This window comes from Coregonus lavaretus (genome assembly GCF_964263955.1).
Source record: "Coregonus lavaretus genome assembly, chromosome: 4".
Taxonomy (NCBI): domain Eukaryota; kingdom Metazoa; phylum Chordata; class Actinopteri; order Salmoniformes; family Salmonidae; genus Coregonus; species Coregonus lavaretus.
This window is the reverse complement of record NC_139991.1, coordinates 10,305,669-10,325,357: the sequence shown is the minus strand read 5'-3', so window position 1 is coordinate 10,325,357 and position 19,689 is coordinate 10,305,669. Positions and strand designations below refer to the sequence as shown.

The 19,689-nt window shown below is 42.4% G+C and overlaps 3 protein-coding genes across 4 annotated transcripts; 1 reads left to right on the top strand and 2 right to left on the bottom strand.

Moving 5' to 3' along the window:
* Positions 1–1,033: 1,033 nt before the first annotated feature.
* atmin (ATM interactor) lies at positions 1,034–9,361 on the bottom strand. Its single transcript, XM_084160538.1, has 4 exons — positions 9,092–9,361; positions 4,402–4,530; positions 3,859–4,058; positions 1,034–2,866 (listed from the first exon to the last, which is right to left on the bottom strand). Exons 1-4 carry the CDS (start codon positions 9,320–9,322, stop codon positions 1,081–1,083), a joined length of 2,346 nt encoding a protein of 781 aa, XP_084016664.1. The 5' UTR covers positions 9,323–9,361; the 3' UTR covers positions 1,034–1,080.
* A 252-nt stretch (positions 9,362–9,613) lies between these two features.
* LOC311127760 (centromere protein N-like) lies at positions 9,614–14,099 on the bottom strand. Of its 2 annotated transcripts, none has more exons than XM_084159633.1 (10): positions 13,805–14,072; positions 12,947–12,992; positions 12,784–12,843; positions 12,543–12,616; positions 12,215–12,388; positions 11,997–12,098; positions 11,803–11,857; positions 11,554–11,663; positions 11,340–11,463; positions 9,614–10,044 (listed from the first exon to the last, which is right to left on the bottom strand). In XM_084159633.1, the coding sequence occupies exons 1-10, from the start codon at positions 13,979–13,981 to the stop codon at positions 9,956–9,958; spliced, it is 1,011 nt and encodes a 336-aa protein (XP_084015759.1). In that variant the 5' UTR covers positions 13,982–14,072; the 3' UTR covers positions 9,614–9,955. The 2 variants fall into 2 exon arrangements, with proteins under 2 accessions (XP_084015759.1, XP_084015760.1); XM_084159634.1 differs by having other exon boundaries at positions 9,615–10,044; positions 13,811–14,099.
* A 458-nt stretch (positions 14,100–14,557) lies between these two features.
* On the top strand, positions 14,558–19,563 carry LOC311128335 (COX assembly mitochondrial protein 2 homolog). The gene is made up of 4 exons (XM_084160444.1): positions 14,558–14,903; positions 15,646–15,756; positions 18,846–18,917; positions 19,051–19,563. The coding sequence occupies exons 2-4, from the start codon at positions 15,676–15,678 to the stop codon at positions 19,132–19,134; spliced, it is 237 nt and encodes a 78-aa protein (XP_084016570.1). The 5' UTR covers positions 14,558–14,903; positions 15,646–15,675; the 3' UTR covers positions 19,135–19,563.
* Positions 19,564–19,689: the final 126 nt, after the last annotated feature.

The following is a 19,689-nucleotide window of genomic DNA, read 5'->3' as shown; positions in this document are numbered from 1 at the left end:
TATGGAAAGACCTGAAAAAGGTTGTCTAGCAATGATCAACAACCAATTTGACAGAGCTTGAAGAATTCTGAAAAGAATAATGGACAAATGTTGCACAATCCAGAAAGACTCACAGTTGTAATCGAAGGTGATTCTAACATGTATTGACTCAAGGGGTTGAACACTTATTTAATGAAGATATATTTGTTATATTTTCCATGAATACAATTTTTTTTGTTCCACTTTGACAGAGTATTTTTTGTAGATCGCTGACAACAAAAATGATAATTAAATCAAATTGAATCCCACTTTGTAACAACAAAATGTGCAAAAAGTCAAGGGGTGTGAATACTTTTTGAAGGCACTGTATATGGCGGTGGTGGACATACACAACCACAATGTAATCACAGTGACTAGAGAGTAGCTAGATCCTCATAGTGTTTCTCTACAGTGTTGTATCACTTCAGCACACTGTGCTGCTATACACTTACAGCCAGCTAATGAATAAGTCAAAGACAATGACAGGCTAGTCCGCTAACGCGGTGACCCAGCTTATAGGTGGGAGGCCCTTTAACAATAGGGCAATTCTACAAGACTGCACTTCACAATCACATGTCAACAATGGGAGTGCGGCAACTAACTTAGAATTTCACTAGTACGTTTATGCCACATCAAATCTGCCGGAAGCCATTCAATAGCAATATGATTAAGGAAAGGCTCAACAGGCATTACATACTCTCTTACAGCAAACATTAGTGCTCAAACTTTTAAAACGTTGTAAACGGACTAAATTGGCTTTTCAGACCAAATATATATTTAAGTAGTAAGACATGTGCAAATAAACATGTAAACAAGGATGGGAAATCATATCCATGAACTGATAATAAAGTGCTTTTGAACTAGCAGGGGGGAGATGTCTGGACATGCTATCCTAGACATGCCCCGTAGAATGTTGTAAGACTTCTAAGGCGGCTCACTTCTACACCTAAACCTCCATTAGCAGAGGGACATAGACTGTAGAGGATGATGAGCCCAGGACAGGCCCTCCTGGATGGAAACCAGAAACCCATTGTGTGGGCTGAGAAGGTGGTGGGGGAGTATTCAGCTGTTGGCCTTCTCGGAGTGCTGAAAGAGAGCAAATAGCTCCTCACACGTCTGCGTCTCCACCGAGCTGAAGTGGGACTCCATGTTCCAAGCCATGTCAGCTGACAGGAAGTCATCCATGACTGTCTGGGTCTCGTTGCTGGTCAGGAAGAGGTTTCCGAGGCCCTCAGAAGATGCGTCGGTCACCGTCTGAGTCTCTGTGCTGCTCAAGAGCCTGGCCTGATCGCCCTGGGAGACAGAGGGAAGGATGTTGGAGTTTGGTGTCAGCGGTTGGCGGAGGTCGGTCTGTGTCTCAGTGTCAGAGGACTCTGTGCTCATGGAGAAGCTGGACTGGCGCAGAATGTTGCCCAGGGGCATGTGGCCTCCGGCTTTCAGCAGGAAGTTGAGGTCTGTCTGGGTCTGGGTGTCAAACATCTCCAGTTCCAGGTCGCTGGCCTGGCTCCGGCCCGGCCCCTCACTGTTTCCCAGGCCCTCCAGAAGGAGGAAGTCTGTCTGGGTCTGGATGTCCAGGACCTCCAGGGGTGTGTCGGCCCCCAGCCCGCTCTCCTCCGTCTGAGTCTGGATGTGGGCCGCGTTCAGGAATTCCTCAATGTCAAAGTCGATGCCCGTGTGCTGTTCCTGAACAGAGCCCAGACCTGATCCACAGCCTGTTGAAGAATCCGTCTGCGTCTGGTGACCAGACAGAGAGTGACCCGACAAGATGTTCTCCAGGTCATTGAACAGAGCCAAGGTGGTCTGGGTTTGGTTGTCCGCCATGCTGCCCGACTGGAGATCGTCTGTCTGCATGCCAAAACACATGCCTCCTGCTGACTTGTCGTCGTCATAGAGACCATTACTGGCGCCGGAGAGGGGGTCGTCTACACCGTGGGTTCTGAAGTGTCCGTCTGTCAGTGCCGTCTGTGTGGAGACGCTGAGGGAGTAGCTGTCGAAGAGGTCTGAGCACATGATGGCCTGGTCCATCTGAGCCCTCTCTTCTGACCCAGCCAGGGGGAGGCTGGTCTGGGTCTGCTTGGTGATGTAGGGGGACTGGGATGGGGAGGAATAGGGGCAGGACAGCTGGCTGAGGGTGTGGGTATGGGTGTCGGTCTGCGCCCCGATGGTGGTGGTGGCTTTGGCCTTAGAGGGAAATGTCTGGGTCTCTACACTGACCGGCAGCAGGACCTGAGCACTCACACTAATATCTGTCTGAGAACACGATGAGACCGATGACTCACCAATGGGGCACACCTCCATCCCCACCCCGTCCCCCAAAGGCATCCTGGACAAGTATGAGATGTCTGTCTGGATGTTGGTGGAGGTACGTCTCCCCCTGACTCCTCCTGGGTCATTGCCAGAGCCCACTGACTCCAGACTCACCTGCACCCCCATGCTGACAGGCCCCAGACTGGAGCGGGAGGCAGGCATGCTGCCCCTGAAGCCCAGGGTCTTAGGGTCCAGGTGGGGCACCATGGACTGGGGCATGAAGTGGAGGGTGCTGAAGGAGCCCTGGCTGTCCACGGCCAGCACCACAGACCTCAGAACCCCGCTCTCTGTGGAGGGGAGGAGGACGGGGAGATGGGCCAGCTGCATCACAGGGAAATTCACCAGTGCCACTTTGGGCTTGGGTAGGAGGAGTTTCTGGAGGTGTTTTGGGGGGTTGTTGTGGCAGACCCTGTCTGAAGGGAGGGAGCCCTCTGAAAGTTCTCTGTCAGTTTTTATGATCTGACACATTAATTCACTGGGCTTGACTTTTTCTGCTCCACTTATCTGTCTCTCCATCTTCCGCTTTTTCACTGGTGGATACCTGCAAACACAGGGCAGAGGAGAGAATATGTCAAGCAGACCAAACAGCAGTAGGTAGTTATAAAGCTTTGACAAATACTAATAAAAGCAAAGTGCAGTGCCAGCATTCTCACTTAATCGTTGTGTTTTCATATTCAAGGTCTGTTCTCAAGCCACGTTGTGCATGCAGGTGTTAGTCCCAACATGATCCGTTATTGAATAATTACATGATGGTTGACTGGATAAACTGCATGACACTTGAAGACTTTGAGCCCCTCTGCCACCATGTGTCCACAATATCTTTAAATCCCCTCCACCAGCATGTCCACCCAAATGTGAGACTTACCTAATAGAAACTATTGCTTTTAGGAGCACCCACTGACGGTTCATTGACACCACATGGAAGTGACTGCAATATGCAAGGAGGAAGGATAGCCTACCAAGTGAACGTTGGCTCCTTGCACAATGCATGTCTCAATCTGTCCATCTGGCTTGTAAAAATCCTCTGTTTCAGTGTCTAGAACACCTTCCCAATATTGAGTTGCACAGCCTCAATTCGTCGGGGCAAGGTGTCAAAAGCATTCCACAGGGATGTTGGCCCATGTTGATTCCAATGCTTCGCACAGTTGTGTCAAGTTGGCTGGATGTCCTTTGGGTAGTGGACCATTCTTGATACACATGGGAAACTGTTGAGCATGAAAAACCCAGCAACGTTGCAGTTCTTGACACAAACCAGTGTGTCTGGCACCTACCACCATACCCCGTTCAAAAGCACTTAAATATTTTGTGTTGCCCATCACCCTCTGAATGGCACACATACACAATCCATGTCTCAACTGTCTCAAGGCTTACAAATCCTTCTTTAACCTGTCTCCTCCCCTTCATCTACACTGATTGAAGTGGATTTAACAGGTGACATCAATAAGGGATCATAGCTTTCACTTGGATTCACCTGCTCAGTCTATGTCATGGAAAGAGCACGTGTTCCTTATGTTTCGTACACTGAGTGTATACCTGTGTTCTGTAGGGACCTCGTGGCCGGTCCTGTAGATATGTGACAGTAGCGCCGCTCTGCTGGCGTAAGGGCAGCCACATGTGCAGCGGTAGGTCCTCCCACAGTCCTCTATGTGGCGCCTCAGGTCCCACTCTGTGCTGTAGCCGTTGTTGCACTTGGAACACCTGTGCTTCTTCTCTGCATGCATCTTCATAAAGTGCTGGAAAGAACAGAATATGCATAGGGCTATGAGAGGAAGTTACTCGTTACATGAACTGGAAGAAAGCTGTAAAGGAATGTACAATTCCCTTATTCCAATTTCCTAGTTACACTTCAAAAGCCTCTCTATTGAGATATAATTATAAGACACACTTTCCAATCATTTACAATTCCCATCCACCATCAGGATCTCAGGGGAGCTCCAAAGCAGGAAAACCCAGGAGGAAATGTCTGACTCAGTCTTTCAATTCATTAGACAATCCTCATGAGTCTGACTCAGGTGGTTTCAGTCAGGCTCTCTCTGGCATTATACAGATCTTAAACTGACTGTAGTGATGTGGTACCTGTTTAACCAGGGAGAACTGAGAGAAGGGTCTGTTGGGGCCTCGTGGACAGCCCTCTATGGGACAACAGTAGAGCAGCTTCTGGGAGCCCTTCATGTCCTTCCTGATGGTGGGGTTGACAAGACCGTCCTATGGAGAGAGAGGATGCATGATTAGATTGTGATACTATAGGCTTAGGATTTAGTGTAATCTATCAGCACTAAAATATAATGTAGGCTAACCAACCACATGTAGGAAGGTAGGCCATCAGCACAACTCAAGACCGTTGAGAGCTAAAGGCTAGGCATTAGTTATACTTTAGTTAGTGATGATTTTAGCCTAGGCTCTCTCTCTCTCTCAGAGTACCATTACAATGAAAACTTCCAGCGGATGGACACGCCAATTATCCTTTGTAGAAAAACATGCGAATGGCAAATACACAGACAAAGGTGTTCCAGATGGTAGGTCCACATCTACAGTATCAGTCAAAAGTTTGGACACACCTACTCATTCAAGGGTTTTTCTTTATTTTTACTATTTTCTACATTGTAGAATAATAGTGAAGACATCAAAACTATGAAATAACACATACGGAATCATTCTGTGGTAGCCATGGTGGTTAAGTGTGCCTTGAATTCTAAATAAATCACATACAGTGTCACCAGCAAAGCACCCCCACACCATAACACCTCCACGCTTTACAGTGGGAACTATACATGCAGTGATCATCCGTTCAACCACACCACGTCTCACAAAGACACAGCGGTTGGAACCAAAAATCACCAATTTGGACTCAAGACCAAAGGACACATTTCCACCGGTCTAACGTCCATTGTTCGTGTTTCTTGGCCCAAGCAGGTCTCTTATTAGTGTCCTTTAGTAGTGGTTTCTTTGCAGCAATTCGACCATGAAGGCCTGATTCACACAGTCCCTTCTGAACAGTTGATGTTGAGATGTGTCTGTGACTTGAACTCTATTTTGATTTGTTTAACACTTTTTTGGTTACTACATGATTCCATGTGTTATTTCATAGTTTTGATGTCTTCACTATTATTCTACAATGTAAAAAATTTTAAAAATAAAGAAAAACCCTTGAATGAGTAGGTGTGTCCAAACTTTTGATTGGTAGTGTATATGACTTTAAAGAGGTTCAGATTAAAGTAATTAGCTTAACAGCACATTGAGCTTGTGCTTTCCACAGTGTGTGCTTCGTCACTCCACACTCCTGGCAGTCTCCAGATAGCCGTGCCGAATCAGCTGTCAGCAGCACATTGCATTAATTCAATGAACAACAGCATGATGCTTATGTAAGAGTACAGCACTGACATAGAGCTTGGTAGGCCTCACAGGCCACCGATAGACCTCAGCATCGACCCCTGTGTATTTCTAACCATCATTATTAGCATTGCAGTATTTCCCTGCCCAAGGTCACCTAGCAGGCTACATCTACGGTGTCATTGGTACAGTACTTATAAAAAGAGACATTTTGATGTAAGTTAGGCTAATATACATAAACATCCTGCATAGTGCTAAAATGATCTGTCTTCACAGTGAACATAGACACAGTTTCTTATACTATTGTACAGGCGATGTCAGAGGCATACAGTTCTGCATAGGCGTCTTGCAGCAGCAGATGGACTAACTGGCGTCTTGCAGCAGCATTCAGACTGTGTCTGTTCTATGCCAGAGCACAGTCCCTGAGCTGCTCTCCATGACACTATTATGTCCCTTCCCTGCAGACAGACCAGGCACAGTGCATTGACAGACGGTGATACAGGCAGGCAGAGATAGCTTTGTTTCTGTCTGCTACAAGACAGCTTGGGTAGGGTCTGCTGGGCAGCACCGCAGCTAGGAAATGCAAACTGAAAATATGTCAGTGTGCTACATCAAGGAGTCAGGTCATCAAAAGTATTTAACTTGCGAGTTTAACATGTTGAGTGACTCACTAACACCCTCCACACAGCCATTACACAGGAAGTGTGACTAGTCTACACTACAGCCTGCCTAGTACAGTGCATAGGCTAATATTTGAGCGTGCGTTGTAATGTTCAGAAGTGTGTGAAATTAAATTGATTGTTGTGTTACAGCAGTTGGCCAGCAAATGTGATATGGCAGTTCAGCAGAGCTAAGGCACAGTGAGTGTCCAGCGACAACAGTGTTATAACCCAAATCATATCTCTTTCTGCGTTGAGGAATAAAAAAGAACATGCCTGACCAGTGTGTGAGTAACAGCGGAGGGACAGAAAGCAGCCTGTGCTTTCCTGCCCTGATGACTCCGGTAGGGTAGTGTCAGCCCATAACTACATTTAGTGTCTATTTATGAAGGTATCTTCTGGCCGGGGGAGTTTTGTTAAGAGCCCAGACACTCATTCTGAATGTTAACACGCATCGCTTCGGATACGGTTTTGGAAACATAAGTAACATATCTTTCATATCAGTGAGAAATCATTTTCAAAAAACAAAAACGGTTAAATTACTACACACCTTTAAATGGTTAGTGTTCCCACGCGGCCATATCTCCATGTTACAGTGCCTGTTTACGGAAGACAGACGACCACCTGTGCTAACTAGCTATCTAGCGTGCTCGAACACCTGTGTGTAAGCGTAACTGGGGAGGAAGTGTAGAGGAAGTGTAGTTCGTCACTGGAGGCACACAGACGTATGGATCTGTGCAAACCTGCTATAGTAAATGTATTTTATTGAAAGATTATTTCTCATTCATATGAAAGATAAGTTCCATATGTTTTGAAAACAAGTGATGATTATTGACGTTTCTAAACGTTAAAACAGAGCGTCGGGATTGTAGTCACATGGTCCCACCGGTAAGCGGTGCTTATAGCTGAGAACCTTGGTGATAAGGCAGAATGCCTTGTTAATGCCTTGGGTTCTCGAAAGCAAGGGTAGCGTTACCTCTACTGTCAGTCCTTCCACACAGTCATGGACATCTAAGACTATGCTCACTCCACACCATTTTGTTCAGATTGACATTGTGTTTCCTTCATGAACTGCTGCACCATGCATTTTCTCCTCCATCTCTCATTCTCCTGCATTAGGCCCATTTGAATTGGTTCAGTATTGAGAACAGTTAGTACTTATGTGGGGAAATGAGGAGCATGAAGTGCTTTTCAGACCTAATTCAAATTCAAACATTCACCTTTTCTTTTCTTACAAAGAGCTCAGTCTGTAGCAAGACAAAAGACAGCTAGATCCCAGCAGAGAACAGCATTCATTTGGAGGAAACTGGAATCACTAGGACTCCCACGGGGGCAGCAAGACTTGGCGAGGACATTGCATACATTTCTGTTCAAGAGGAGGACCTTTGTCTACAAGACTTTCCCTTACTATAGTCAATATTCATATTTAGGCTAAAGACAGTGTGACATTAGCGGTTAGTTGTATGATGAGACTGATTTCATTGCACATCTAGGCTTAGGCCATCTTCTTCAGCCATTTAAACATTAATTCACTAAAAGTTATTTTAATTGCTCGAATTTCCAGACACTTCTGTCAATAATACGACACAAAATTAGGCTATGCGGGCATGGAGACAAGTATGTTTACATGCACACAAATAATTCGATATTAAACTGATTATGGCAGAAGGCCGAGTAAGTCATTAATCATGTAAACACCTTACTCTGTTTATCTTAATCGGCGTAAGGTCTTAATCGAAGTAAACATACGCTGATTAAAACACCTGGTTTTCTAAGCAATCTTCGAATTAAGGCATGAAAACGGTTTAATCCGCGTTCCAGCGGTGTATTTGATCTGCGCATGTGCCAGCACCCCTAGCGCAAACCTACCTCATGCGTTGGTGAAGCGAGTTAGGAAGATCTTAAAGTATGCATCTTTTCACATACAAACGTTATATGTCCTAACTCAGAATCAAATAGTATTCGTTAAAATAACATGGTCAATGTGGTAAACATTTATTTTGATTGTCGATTTTCTGCATTTATCAAAAGTCCCATCAAAATCAAATAATGTTATTTGTCACATGCACCTAATACAACAGATGTACACTTTACCGTGAAATGCTTACTTACAAGCCCTTAACCAACAATGCAGTTAAGGAAATAGAGTTAAGAAAATATTTACTAAATAAACGAAAGTTAAAAAAATAAAAGTTACAATAAAATAACAATAATGAGACATACAGGTTGTACCGGTACCGAGTCAATGTGCGGGGGTACAGTAATTTCAGATGTCCATGTAAACAGGATTATTAGTGAAATCGACGTTGTTCTTACAAAGCATGTAAACGTTTTAAACGAACTATTATATTAATCTGACTATCCACAATAATCGTATTATTGTGCACATCTAACCGTGTGGGTTTGAACAGAGAATATATTTGTATGTCAGACATGTAAAGGCAGTACAAGAAAGCTAGTTAATTTAACAGCCAGGATAATCAGTCTCATACAGCTATGATCCTAGCCTAGGATGATTGAAACATTGCTTAAAGCATTGTAACACAATAGTTACAAAGTAACGTTATCCGCAATATAGTTATAGGTAGACAACTTCAATGTACTGGCCTCAAACAGTGCACGATGACTTGTCGTTTTTCCAATAAGCATGCCGCTAAATAGCTAGCGCAACTAGTTAGCGATCCTAGTATCATGAATTGAAAAATAGAAAGACTACGTATTGAAATACATCAGTAGCCCCTTAGGTTAGCTTGCAAAGAGGCTAACAAGCTAGCTACCTTTACTCTGTGGGACTTCACCAGATGCATGTTCAGGGCTGGCGTGTTCGGTAGAATCTTGCCACATCCTTCCACGGTGCAGAGGATATTGGTCCGCACTTCTTTGGTGAGCTCCATGATAGACGGTTTGATAATCTCCCGCGTCTGTGCGGGGTGCTCTTCGATGCATTTTTGACTGCCCATGGAAGCGTTATCGTTTCGGTTTGCTTTCCCCGACGCAGAGGCAGCCATGTTTCTGTTGACAAGTTACCAATCCAAACGCTCCTCAAGCAGCAGAAACGCTGCTGCAAACAAGCCAGGAAAAATGGTCCGGAAAATACAAGGACGCGTCCACTTCCGACGCGTCGACTTCCTGGAGACCTTTCGTAGCAACAGACAGCCACTCCCACACAAGCGTCCTGGCAACATCAGAGGGGTGGCAAGTGGCAATATTGTAGCTACTTCTATGATACATTACATGTGCAAAAATGTAAACAAGCCACCCATGACCCTTTGCTGTACACTACTCAAGTAACACAAAGTAAATTAATCCAATAACATTTATTAGAGTACAGATTGTAGTATATGAATTGAGAAACAATAACGATTATTCTTATGGGGGAAGAATTGAGTTTGAAACTGCGAAATGCAGAACTGCACTCTAAATTCATCAACATAATTGCAGAAAATGTTTTTTTGTTCATACAAAATAAGTGAAACAAATTACATTAAATAAAACAAAATAAAACAGATTACATCTGTCAATTTATTTAATCTGAAACAGAGTGCATGGGGTAAACAAGGTGTTCTAAAAAAATTATGTTAAACCACATACAATGTTAACACATTCAATACAAATATACACTACTTAGAGTTGAACTTGATTTAAACTCCTTTGTCTGTGATAAAAAAATTGTTTCTCCCTTTCTGTGTGATGGATGAGAGAAGAGGGGTGACTGGGGTTGACGCCATACCTGTCAAACACAAGCACAAGCAATTACTGAGGGGATTCGTTTTTGCCAGCCCTGTTCACGGGGTAGGCTGAGTTTGCACAGGGTTAAAAGTGATTGCATTCATTTTTTTTAACTGGGCAGCATGAGCCGGGTTCCCTGCATGAAACAAAAGTGATGTAACACGTGGAGTAATGAGTTAGGATTTCATGTTCACATGCAAAAGTGTTTGCTATTGATAAAAACACATAAATCACTATCTACCTTTGCAAAGAACGCTAGTTTGAAAATGTCTGAATGATCCATCATGCTGCCATGTTGACAATTTGACCAGGTTGCACATATTACTGTTCGATTATTAAACTATTACAGACTACAAAGGGAAGCACAGCCGCGAGCTGCCCAGTGACACAAGACTTCCAGACGAGCTAAACCACTTCTATGCTCGCTTCGAGGCAAGCAACACTGAAGCATACATGAGAGCACCAGCTGTTCCGGATGACTATGTGATCTATGTTTTCTCAACACTTTTTTGTTGTTTTATTCTACTTTTTTATAAAAAATAAATGCACTGTTGGTTAAGGGCTGTAAGTAAGCATTTCACTGTAATATCTGCACCTGTTGTATTCGGTGCATGTGGCAAATAAAATTTGATTTGATTTGAGCAGGGTGTTCCGCCCTCACCGGTTTTAGCCGGTCATGTGACTGGCCATAGCCTAGTTCACCCCGGTTCAGTCTAATCGAATCCACTCACTTAATAGCAGACCCTCCGAATCAAATAGTCTTTGGATGAAAAGCATCAAACAACTCAGCACATCTGTCTGGAGAATGAGATGGACACAGTGAAAGTATGTCATGGTTCCTCTGCCCCCTTGTGGCCATGGACATAATTGAATAAAGAAGTGGAGCTACATATGAGCAGTTAACTAACTAAAACTGGCTTTGTGGTCCTCTGTAGCTCAATTGGTAGAGCATGGTGCTTGTAACGCCAGGGTTGTGGGTTCGATCCCCGGGACCACCCATACGTAAACATGTATGCGCACATGACTGTAAGTCGCTTTGGATAAAAGTGTCTGCTAAATGGCATATTATTATTATTATTATAAAACCACATCAAATAAAACATTCTAATGCTGAGCATTCACCTGGAAGACTTGACTTCTCAACCTGAGGGTATGGAACAGACTGCAGAGAGAGAGAGCTATTGTTCATCATTTGGTGTTTCTGCAGCTCTAACTAGAAGATGTGGCTCTTCCATATTGACAGAGATGAAAGGGGATATTAAACAAAGCCCAGCCCCAGACATATAGATACTGTACCTGAGGACACACAGTGCCTGAGTGACTCTAGGAGGTTGGTGCTGGCAAACTCCACCACTCCTCTGAAGGGCTCTTCTCTGCCTGTCAACATCTTGTTAGAGTTATCTCGGAACTTGGTCTCCAGCTAAGAGAGCAGAATACATTGTCACGCACAGCACAGCAGGCACATGAGAAGAAAGCTTTTCGTAAACAACCATAGTTCAACTTCTTGCACCTTGTAGACAGCTTTTTGCAGTTGAGGCAGTGTCCCATCGCCGAAGGCCTCACAGGCCATCTGAAGTCGGTTCTCTGTATTCTCAGCCTGTTCTTTCTCTATATTGGGGTCTAATATGAGAAAATAGAATGTCAGTGAAACATAAACTAAGTCAATATTCTATTGATATCTAATTAGTTGTGGTTGTCACCATGATTATGTTCATGTATACATTACAATTGTATTTTATAAGCAGACAACAAAACATACTTCTAGGGACAGGATTCTTTTCCTGGAGAGGTTTTGGATGTTTGGTGGGGAACACCTACGAATGAAGGAAGAGGTGCAGAACACAGAATCTCGTTAGTTAGTTCTATAGGCTTTCCTTGTTAGCAGTAAGCAGTGGGATGGTCATGATAAAGGCTTTTATATGGCCCGTGTCCCTTCACAGCGCCAAGGCCTACCTGTTGGTACTGCCTCATCAGTAGATCTCTGATGGCGGTGAGGTTCCGTCCACTGAGTTGAGCATCCTTTATAGAGCCATATCTGGTGGCCAGAACCAAGGCCTGTAGGACAGAACTCAGTCTGTTAAACAGGCGATACAGACCATAGAAACAGATTTCAAAGCATTGCAATATGACGTTATGAATCCCCTCGGGGGCAATTCAGAAAGCATCCTTGCCTGGTTTAAAAGAGGCTTATGCTTCGAAGTTAAGCCGGTCACAAAGACATAAGGGGTCTGAAGATGGTGGACAACGTATGTGGGTTTAAGGTGGTTAGGCTTTGTGAAGTTGTCCCCCCAGGCAATACGTATCCATATGGCCTCATCTGTGTGTTTCTTTATTTTAATAGACACCTTTGAAGGAAAGACAAATACAGGCATTGACTAAGAGATGGCACACGCAAGCACAGCAATTGAGGGACATTACAAGCCAATGTCCATTTTAAGGAATGTTAGTTAGTTTTCTGTCTTTTCTACCAAGCATATAAAAACTGGAAAACATACATACATGGCTGATGAGCTCTGTGAGGTTGGCCTTGAATTGTTCTTTGAACTGTGTCAGCTCAATGGATGGTGCATCCTCTGTGAAGAAAAATATAATGAAATGAACAGTAGTGCTGATTAGGCTACCTCTAATACCTTGGAACTCTAATATTGATTAGGGTACATTTTTAAATGGCAACTTTGTGAGTGTCAGTAAAAGCACCAGATACTAAATGTACAGCAAGGTATTAGAGACTTTCATTTACCCTCTGCATCAAGGAGCTGGAAGCCATGCCACATTCCCTGGTTCGGATTCTCAATGATATCTGGAAAGCATTGGTGAAATGTATTATCTATTACTGACAACTAAGTAGACCATTAGCTACTGAGGGGTAAATTAGTTAATTCACGCTGTCAGATAACACTTACAGATCATTTCAAGTTCTGTGATGTGTTTCACTGTCAAGCCCTTCTCCTGGGAAACATAAAAGTAGAATGTATCAGAAAGGTTGATTGTATAACAACAAAAAATTTCCCAATATGATAGGCATGATTAAACTTAGCACACGATGAACTGTTAAGGAGAGTTAGATTAAACTAACAAGCAGTGGTGTAAAGTACTTAAGTAGAAATACTTTAAAGTACTACTTAAGTCGTTTTTGGGGTATCTGTACTTTACTATTTATATTTTTGACAACTTTTACATTTCCTTCACTACATTCCTAAAGAAAATAATGTACTTTTTACTCCATACATTTTCGCTGACACCCAAAAGTACTAGTTACATTTTGAATGCTTAGCAGGACAGGAAGATGGTCTAATTCACGCACTTATCAAGAGAACCTCCCTGTCATCTCTACTGCCTCTGATCTGACGGACTCACTAAACACAAGTGCTTCCTTTGTAAATGATGTCTGAGTGTTGGAGTATCCCCTGGCTATCCATAAATAACAAAAACAAGAAAATGGTGCCGTCTGGTTTGCTTAATATAAGGAATTTGAAATTATGTATATTTACTTTTGATACTTAAGTATATTTTAGCAATTACATTTATTTTTGATACTTAAGTATATTTAAAACCAAATACTTTTAGACTTTTACTTTTCAAGTAGTATTTTACTGGATGACTTTCACTTTTATTTGAGTCATTTTCTATTAAGGTATCTTTACTTTTACTCAAGTATGACAATAGGGTACTTTTTCCACTACTGCTAACAAGTTAGCTAAAGAGAACATCACATCATTAGAAAGCTAGTTAGATAGATAACTAAATAGTTAAGTACCTACATCTACCTCACAGAGAGCCAGTAGATGTTCCGTCAACACCCATTTTGGTTGTGTGAAGTCCAGCGAATGCAGGTCCTCCCTTGATAGATGAGCCCACTTGCTAAGCATTGTCTGGAGCATTTGAGAAGGGATTCGTCGTATTAGACGTTGTAATATACGCTTTGTAGAGTCATCCATGCTTAAAATATATGCTTTAACAAATACAACTCTTAAAACGCATTAGCAAGCTAACAACAGACACACAAATCCAAAAAAACCGCCGAACAAGAGTCAACCTATCGGAATCATTTAGTGTGTCAGACTTCCTGTTTCGTCATTTCCTCTTAAAATAACGTTTTCCATATATTCACATGCTTTAGAGATGTTTAGAGGTTATTAAATGGGGTTTAAGATCGGCCTAAATTAAATCAAAAACGTTCAAAACAAAATAAATAGAAACTAAGATCTGGGATTTTGTAAATGTATTGTCTTTCCACTGCCCGATGCGATGGCGCCGTCTGCTGGAGCGGCATAGATGCACAGTGTTTAGGATTAATTACATATAATGATGTAGCTATGATGCATACGTTGAGATATGTAAATAAAATGTGTTTTATGTTCCAGTTGTGCAATGACTGGATTTATTTGCTGTGTGCACGTTGAGGGAGTACCCGCCCACATGTAATCAACAATTAATGTGATTGGACCACCATCCAACGGGAGCAAGTGTTGATTTGCTGCTGTAATGTCAATCAGGTTATCATTTCCCACAGAGTGTACTGTCTTTGCTGTTACGATAGGGTGAGATAAGTGTAGCTAGCTAGCGTGCTATCAGAATGTCCTCCCTTTATCAATAAATAACTAGGTTTACAATTGAATGCTATGTCTGAAATGTTAAACACATTTTCAAAGATTTGTACTGTAGCTAGCTAGATGTAAATACATCGACAGTAACCTGGCAGTAATAGGAGTTAAACAAGGTGTTGAAATAACGTTACATTTGCCCTTAAGTGGTATATCTCGCTAGCCATTGGCAGCTAGCTACATTTGGTCAACTTGCTATCAACGAGATATTCTACTCCTGGAAGATTGATATCCTAATGATATCCCAACTGAACTGGTAATATCTTTATTCAACTAGCTACCTTATTCTATTCACAGCTTTTAAGGTAATTCCAGTCTATTTTGGTAGCTACTGTACTAGCTACCAGTGTGTGAGTTGTACTGTAGCTAGAACAGTCTGTATCTAACTAGCTAGTATCATTCAATTTAACCATTTTTGTTTCCTTGGCCCCTTTGCCGCAAACACATTTTAGTCTATTTCAACCGAATATGTAACAAAGTCCATCTCTAAACAACCACAACTTTATGACTGTTAACAACAACGCTGCCAACTACTAGCCTATTTGTTAAAGTAGAGGCTGAAATACCATTTTATTTTTTGTCATTTTAGCAGACGCTCTTATCCAGAGCGACTTACAGTTAGTGAGTGCATACATTTTGGCAATCACAGATTTGAGATTCATCTGGATGAAAGGATGGGCTCTTATGACAATAGCCACTCCTCATTGTGCCTGGTACTCTGTCTGTCCTTCATACACCCACACAGGCAATACTATCCATGTCTTTACCTGGGCTTGTATTAGTTTTAAACTGCCCACCTGTGTTTTACACCTGTCTTCTCTCTCATTACAGGTAAGTGTAAACAGAAAACGGATCATCAACATGAGTTTGCAGGATGGAGAGGGACTGGGTGGATGGAGTATCCTTAGAGTAGACACTCATTACAGAAACCCAAATAGTAATTTTAAGCATACATTGTAGTCACAAACATGGTTTGTATTGTTTGTTTGTCTTTCCAGTATTGTTTGAGTGGTAAGCCCTAACTCAGAATGCACCCTGATCTGTCGCCTCACCTGCACACGGACGAGTGCAACATACTGATAAACCTGCTGAAGCAGTGCCACATGGAGGTAAGATATTGTATACTTACCTGAGAACCATAGACTGGGTCATTCCATGTCATTTCAGCAAGCCATGACACCCACCGTCTCAGATAGTTCTGAAATTGCTTCTGTAGTTAGAATCAGATACGATTAGCATTCCTGAAACATTATTTTGTTGAAATTTAATTTGATCTCTGAGAAATTAAGCTAATTGATTGCTCCTAAATAGGCCCTTTTAATTTATAGGATTCACATAATATTCAACAAATATAGTACCCAACATCCAATTTGGATCAAACTTCTCCTACCATTGCTTAAGGCATAAGGAATCCAAGAAAGTGGTCAAAAGCCACCCACGGACCCACCACACCCCAGGCCAACCCCACCCCAACAACCAGTATACACTATCAGATTTCTGTGTCTCACAAGTAGTATGGAGCTGTGGCTTGGAGTATTGCTACTTCACCCTTTGTATTGTATTCCCTGTGAATTTGGTGATAGTTTTTCCCCGTTTAGAGAAGTTATCCATTGAAGTCGCTTGCATTATTTAGCATAAATTCGTGTCAAAGTACCAGGTTTTGCCCACTAGATGCCGCTGTTCCTGCTACTGCCACCACACCCTTTTATCCGTTTTTGCTGGTCTCTTGTGGTTCTAATCAAAGGCCCAGTGCAGTCAAAGATGTGATTTTCCTGTGTTTTATATATATTTCCACACTGAGGTTGGAATAATACTGTGAAATTGTGAAACAAATGATAATGCCCTTTTAGTGTAAGAGCTGTTTGAAAAGACCGCCTGATATTTCAGCTTGTTTTGGTGGGATGGAGTTTTAAGAAAGAGTTCCAAACCTCTCTGCCAATAACAGCTAGTTTTCCCCTCCCCACTCAGACCACTCCCAGACAATCCTAGCTAAATTCTGGCTTGAGAAAGTGCTCTTTGCTAAGAAGCTATTTTTGTTTCATTTTGACCATTTGAATGGAAAACAACCACAGTAAGGTACTTAATTGGTACCCAGAAATTATTTGATATTGATATAAAAACAGCTGCATTGGACCTTTAAATGGATCACAACATTTTCTTTAGAATTTAGGGTTGAAAACCAATAGCTTTTGCTCATGGTAGGGGAGGGAGGGATGTAGCTCAGTTGGTAGAGCATGGCGTTTGCAACGCCAAGGTTGTGGGTTCGATTCCCACGGGTGGCCAGTATGAAAAATAAGAAAATAATGTATGCACTAACTGTAAGTCGCTCTGGATAAGAGCGTCTGCTAAATGACTAAAATGTAATGTAAATGTAAAATGTGTTTGGGTAAACCACTATACAGTGTGTGTTTGGGACTTTTACCATTGAAGACCATGAGACCATAACATTTAAACAATTAGATCTGCTGTAGCCTAATGGTTTGCTTGTTCTCCAGGAATGGTCTAACTAACCCAGACCTTTTTTGAAGGGAATAAATCACACACAGAGGGGCCGTTTCCTGGACACAAATTAAGCCTAAGAGAAGGACAAACGGAATTGCTTTCATGGAGGACTGGCTTGAATTGTGAGGATGACCATACAATTTATTTTCAACATGAGCAAAATATATTGGTTTTCTACCCAAAGTTGCAAAGAACATGTTGTGATCGATTTAATAAACACATGAGACCAGCAAAATGGATAAAAGGGTGTGGTGACAGTAGCAGGAACAGCGGCATCTAGTGGGCAAAAGCTGGTATTTTCACACTAATTTATGTTAAATAATGCAAGCGACTTCAATGGCTAATTTCTCTGAATGAGGAAAAAAAAAACATTACAGGGAATACATTACAAAGGTTGAAGAAGCAATACTCCAAGCATCAGCTCCATACTACTTGTCAGACATAGAGAACTGATACTGTATACTGGTTGTTGGGGTGGAATTGACGTGGGGGGTCCGTGGGTGTCTTTTGATAATGGTATTGGATTTCTCATGTCTTACTCATTGCTAGGAAGAGTTATGGTCCAAATCGGATGTTAGGTACTATACTGAACAAAAATATAAACACAACATGCAACAATTTCATTGATTTTACTGAGTTACAGTTCATAATTTATAAGGAAATCATTCAATTGAAATAAATTCATTAGGCCCTAATCTATGGATTTCACATGAATGGGCAGGGGCACAGCCATGGGTGGGCCTGGGAGGGCATAGGCCCTCCCACTGGGGAGCCAGGACCAGCCAATCAGAATGAGTTTTTCACCACAAAAGGGCTTTATTACAGACAGAAATACTTATCCGTTTCATCAGCTGTCCGGGTGGCTGGTCTCAGACGATGCCGCAGGTCAAGAAGCCGGATGTGGAGGTCCTGGGCTGGCATGGTTACACGTGGTCTGCGGTTGTGAGGCTGGTTGGAAGTACTGCCAAATTCTCTAAAACGACATTGGAAGCGGCTTATGGTAGAGAAATGAACATTAAATTCTCTGGCAACAGCTTTGGTGGACATTCCTGCACTCAGCATGCCAATTGCACACACCCTCAAAACTTGACATCTATGGCATTGTGTTGTGTGACAAAACTGCACATTTTAGAGTGGCCTTTTATTGTCCCCAGCACAAGGTGCACCTGTGTAATGATCATGCCGTTTAATCAGCTTCTTGAAATGCCACACCTGTCAGGTGGATGGATTATCTTGGCAAAGGAGCAAAACACATTTCTGTGATCTTTTATTTCACCTCATGAAACATGGGACCAACACTTTACATGTTGCGTGTATATTTTTGTTCAGTATACATTTACTGAAGAATATATTAATCCTATAAATTAAAATGGCCAATTAGGGTGGAATCAATTAGCTTAATTTCTCAGAGATCAAATTATATTTCAACAAAGTCATGTTTCAGGAGTGCTAATCTAACCTGTTTCTAACTACAGAAACGACTTCAGAACAATCTGAGATGGTGGGTGTCAATCCTCTTTCTTGTGCTTTTTGAGGTGGAATTTCTCAACTGCGTCTAAGAACATGTCTCACATAGACCTCCATCTGAAAGATCTACTGTATTGCTCTACACTGTAGCTGTTCTGAACTAATGTGTAGGAGCAGTCAAGTATAGCTACACTCTTATCTGTCAAAAACATTAATGTCTCATCCTCAGCACAATGTCAAGAAGTTCTTTGGCCATTGCAATGATATGGACCGTGCCATGAGGGCTTGTTTGAAGGACGAGGTGAGGACTACCAGCAATTTGGTTTTAATTCAAAAGGGATGCCTCACCAGATGACTACTATTGTCATATTTCATTGATGGGAGCACTTTGGTATTTTCGACAATGTGTGTGTGTTTCTCTTTCTGATCAACAGCGAATTGCAAAGAGGGAGACAAGCAAACAGCATGCTAAAGAGATGAGACAGAGGCTGAAAGACGGCCCTAAGGAGGACTTCTGAGTTGCAGAACTGGCTGAGCCAATGCTCCAGGAAGGGGCACAGGGACTGGGTATTGGATGACTGGGGACTTACGGGGGCCTACCAATGGAAGCCTACCTTACTGCCTGGACATCTGGCCACAAGAGATCTCTCATAATGTCAGTTTCAGTATGTGTGTTGAATAGTGTTGGGTGGGGTGGATTGTCATAGACAGTGGTGGATGATGGAGAGAGAAAGGGTCCTGTGATCATTTCGCTACTCAGTGTTCAGAGCTCATATGGGGGGTCTGTTTCGAGGACTGCTACCCCATCCCCATGCAATCATGGTTGATTGCATATTGAAAGTGGTTAACAAAATAATTGTTTTAAATTGTCTGCGTTTCTGTCTGGGGGATGACAATGTAGAATGAACACTGTATTCCTATTGAATAAAGTGTACCAAAACACAGAATTGCCTTGATGTTATTTTCATATGGGTAGTCAACAGATGCTTTACTTATAGGTGAAAGCTCCAAGCTCACAGGACATTTCATTCATTTACAAATGTATCAGTGTCATACTCACAGTCTTATTCACC

Bases quoted from the DNA above. Each gene is read 5' to 3' on its own strand.
- LOC311127760 (XM_084159633.1), bottom strand. From the start codon at position 13,981: ATGGATGACTCTACAAAGCGTATATTACAACGTCTAATACGACGAATC. The intron at 12,993-13,804 runs GTAGGTACTTAA...TATGTTTCCCAG, and splicing joins TGGCTCTCTGTGAGGTAGAT to GAGAAGGGCTTGACAGTGAA. The intron at 12,389-12,542 runs GTATGTATGTTT...TTTCCTTCAAAG, and splicing joins TCACAGAGCTCATCAGCCAT to GTGTCTATTAAAATAAAGAA.
- atmin (XM_084160538.1), bottom strand. From the start codon at position 9,322: ATGGCTGCCTCTGCGTCGGGGAAAGCAAACCGAAACGATAACGCTTCC. The intron at 4,059-4,401 runs GTACCACATCAC...TGTTCTTTCCAG, and splicing joins AGTTCTCCCTGGTTAAACAG to CACTTTATGAAGATGCATGC. The intron at 2,867-3,858 runs GTATACACTCAG...CTGTGTTTGCAG, and splicing joins GAGGTCCCTACAGAACACAG to GTATCCACCAGTGAAAAAGC.
- LOC311128335 (XM_084160444.1), top strand. From the start codon at position 15,676: ATGCACCCTGATCTGTCGCCTCACCTGCACACGGACGAGTGCAACATA. The intron at 15,757-18,845 runs GTAAGATATTGT...TCTCATCCTCAG, and splicing joins TGAAGCAGTGCCACATGGAG to CACAATGTCAAGAAGTTCTT. The intron at 18,918-19,050 runs GTGAGGACTACC...TCTGATCAACAG, and splicing joins GGGCTTGTTTGAAGGACGAG to CGAATTGCAAAGAGGGAGAC.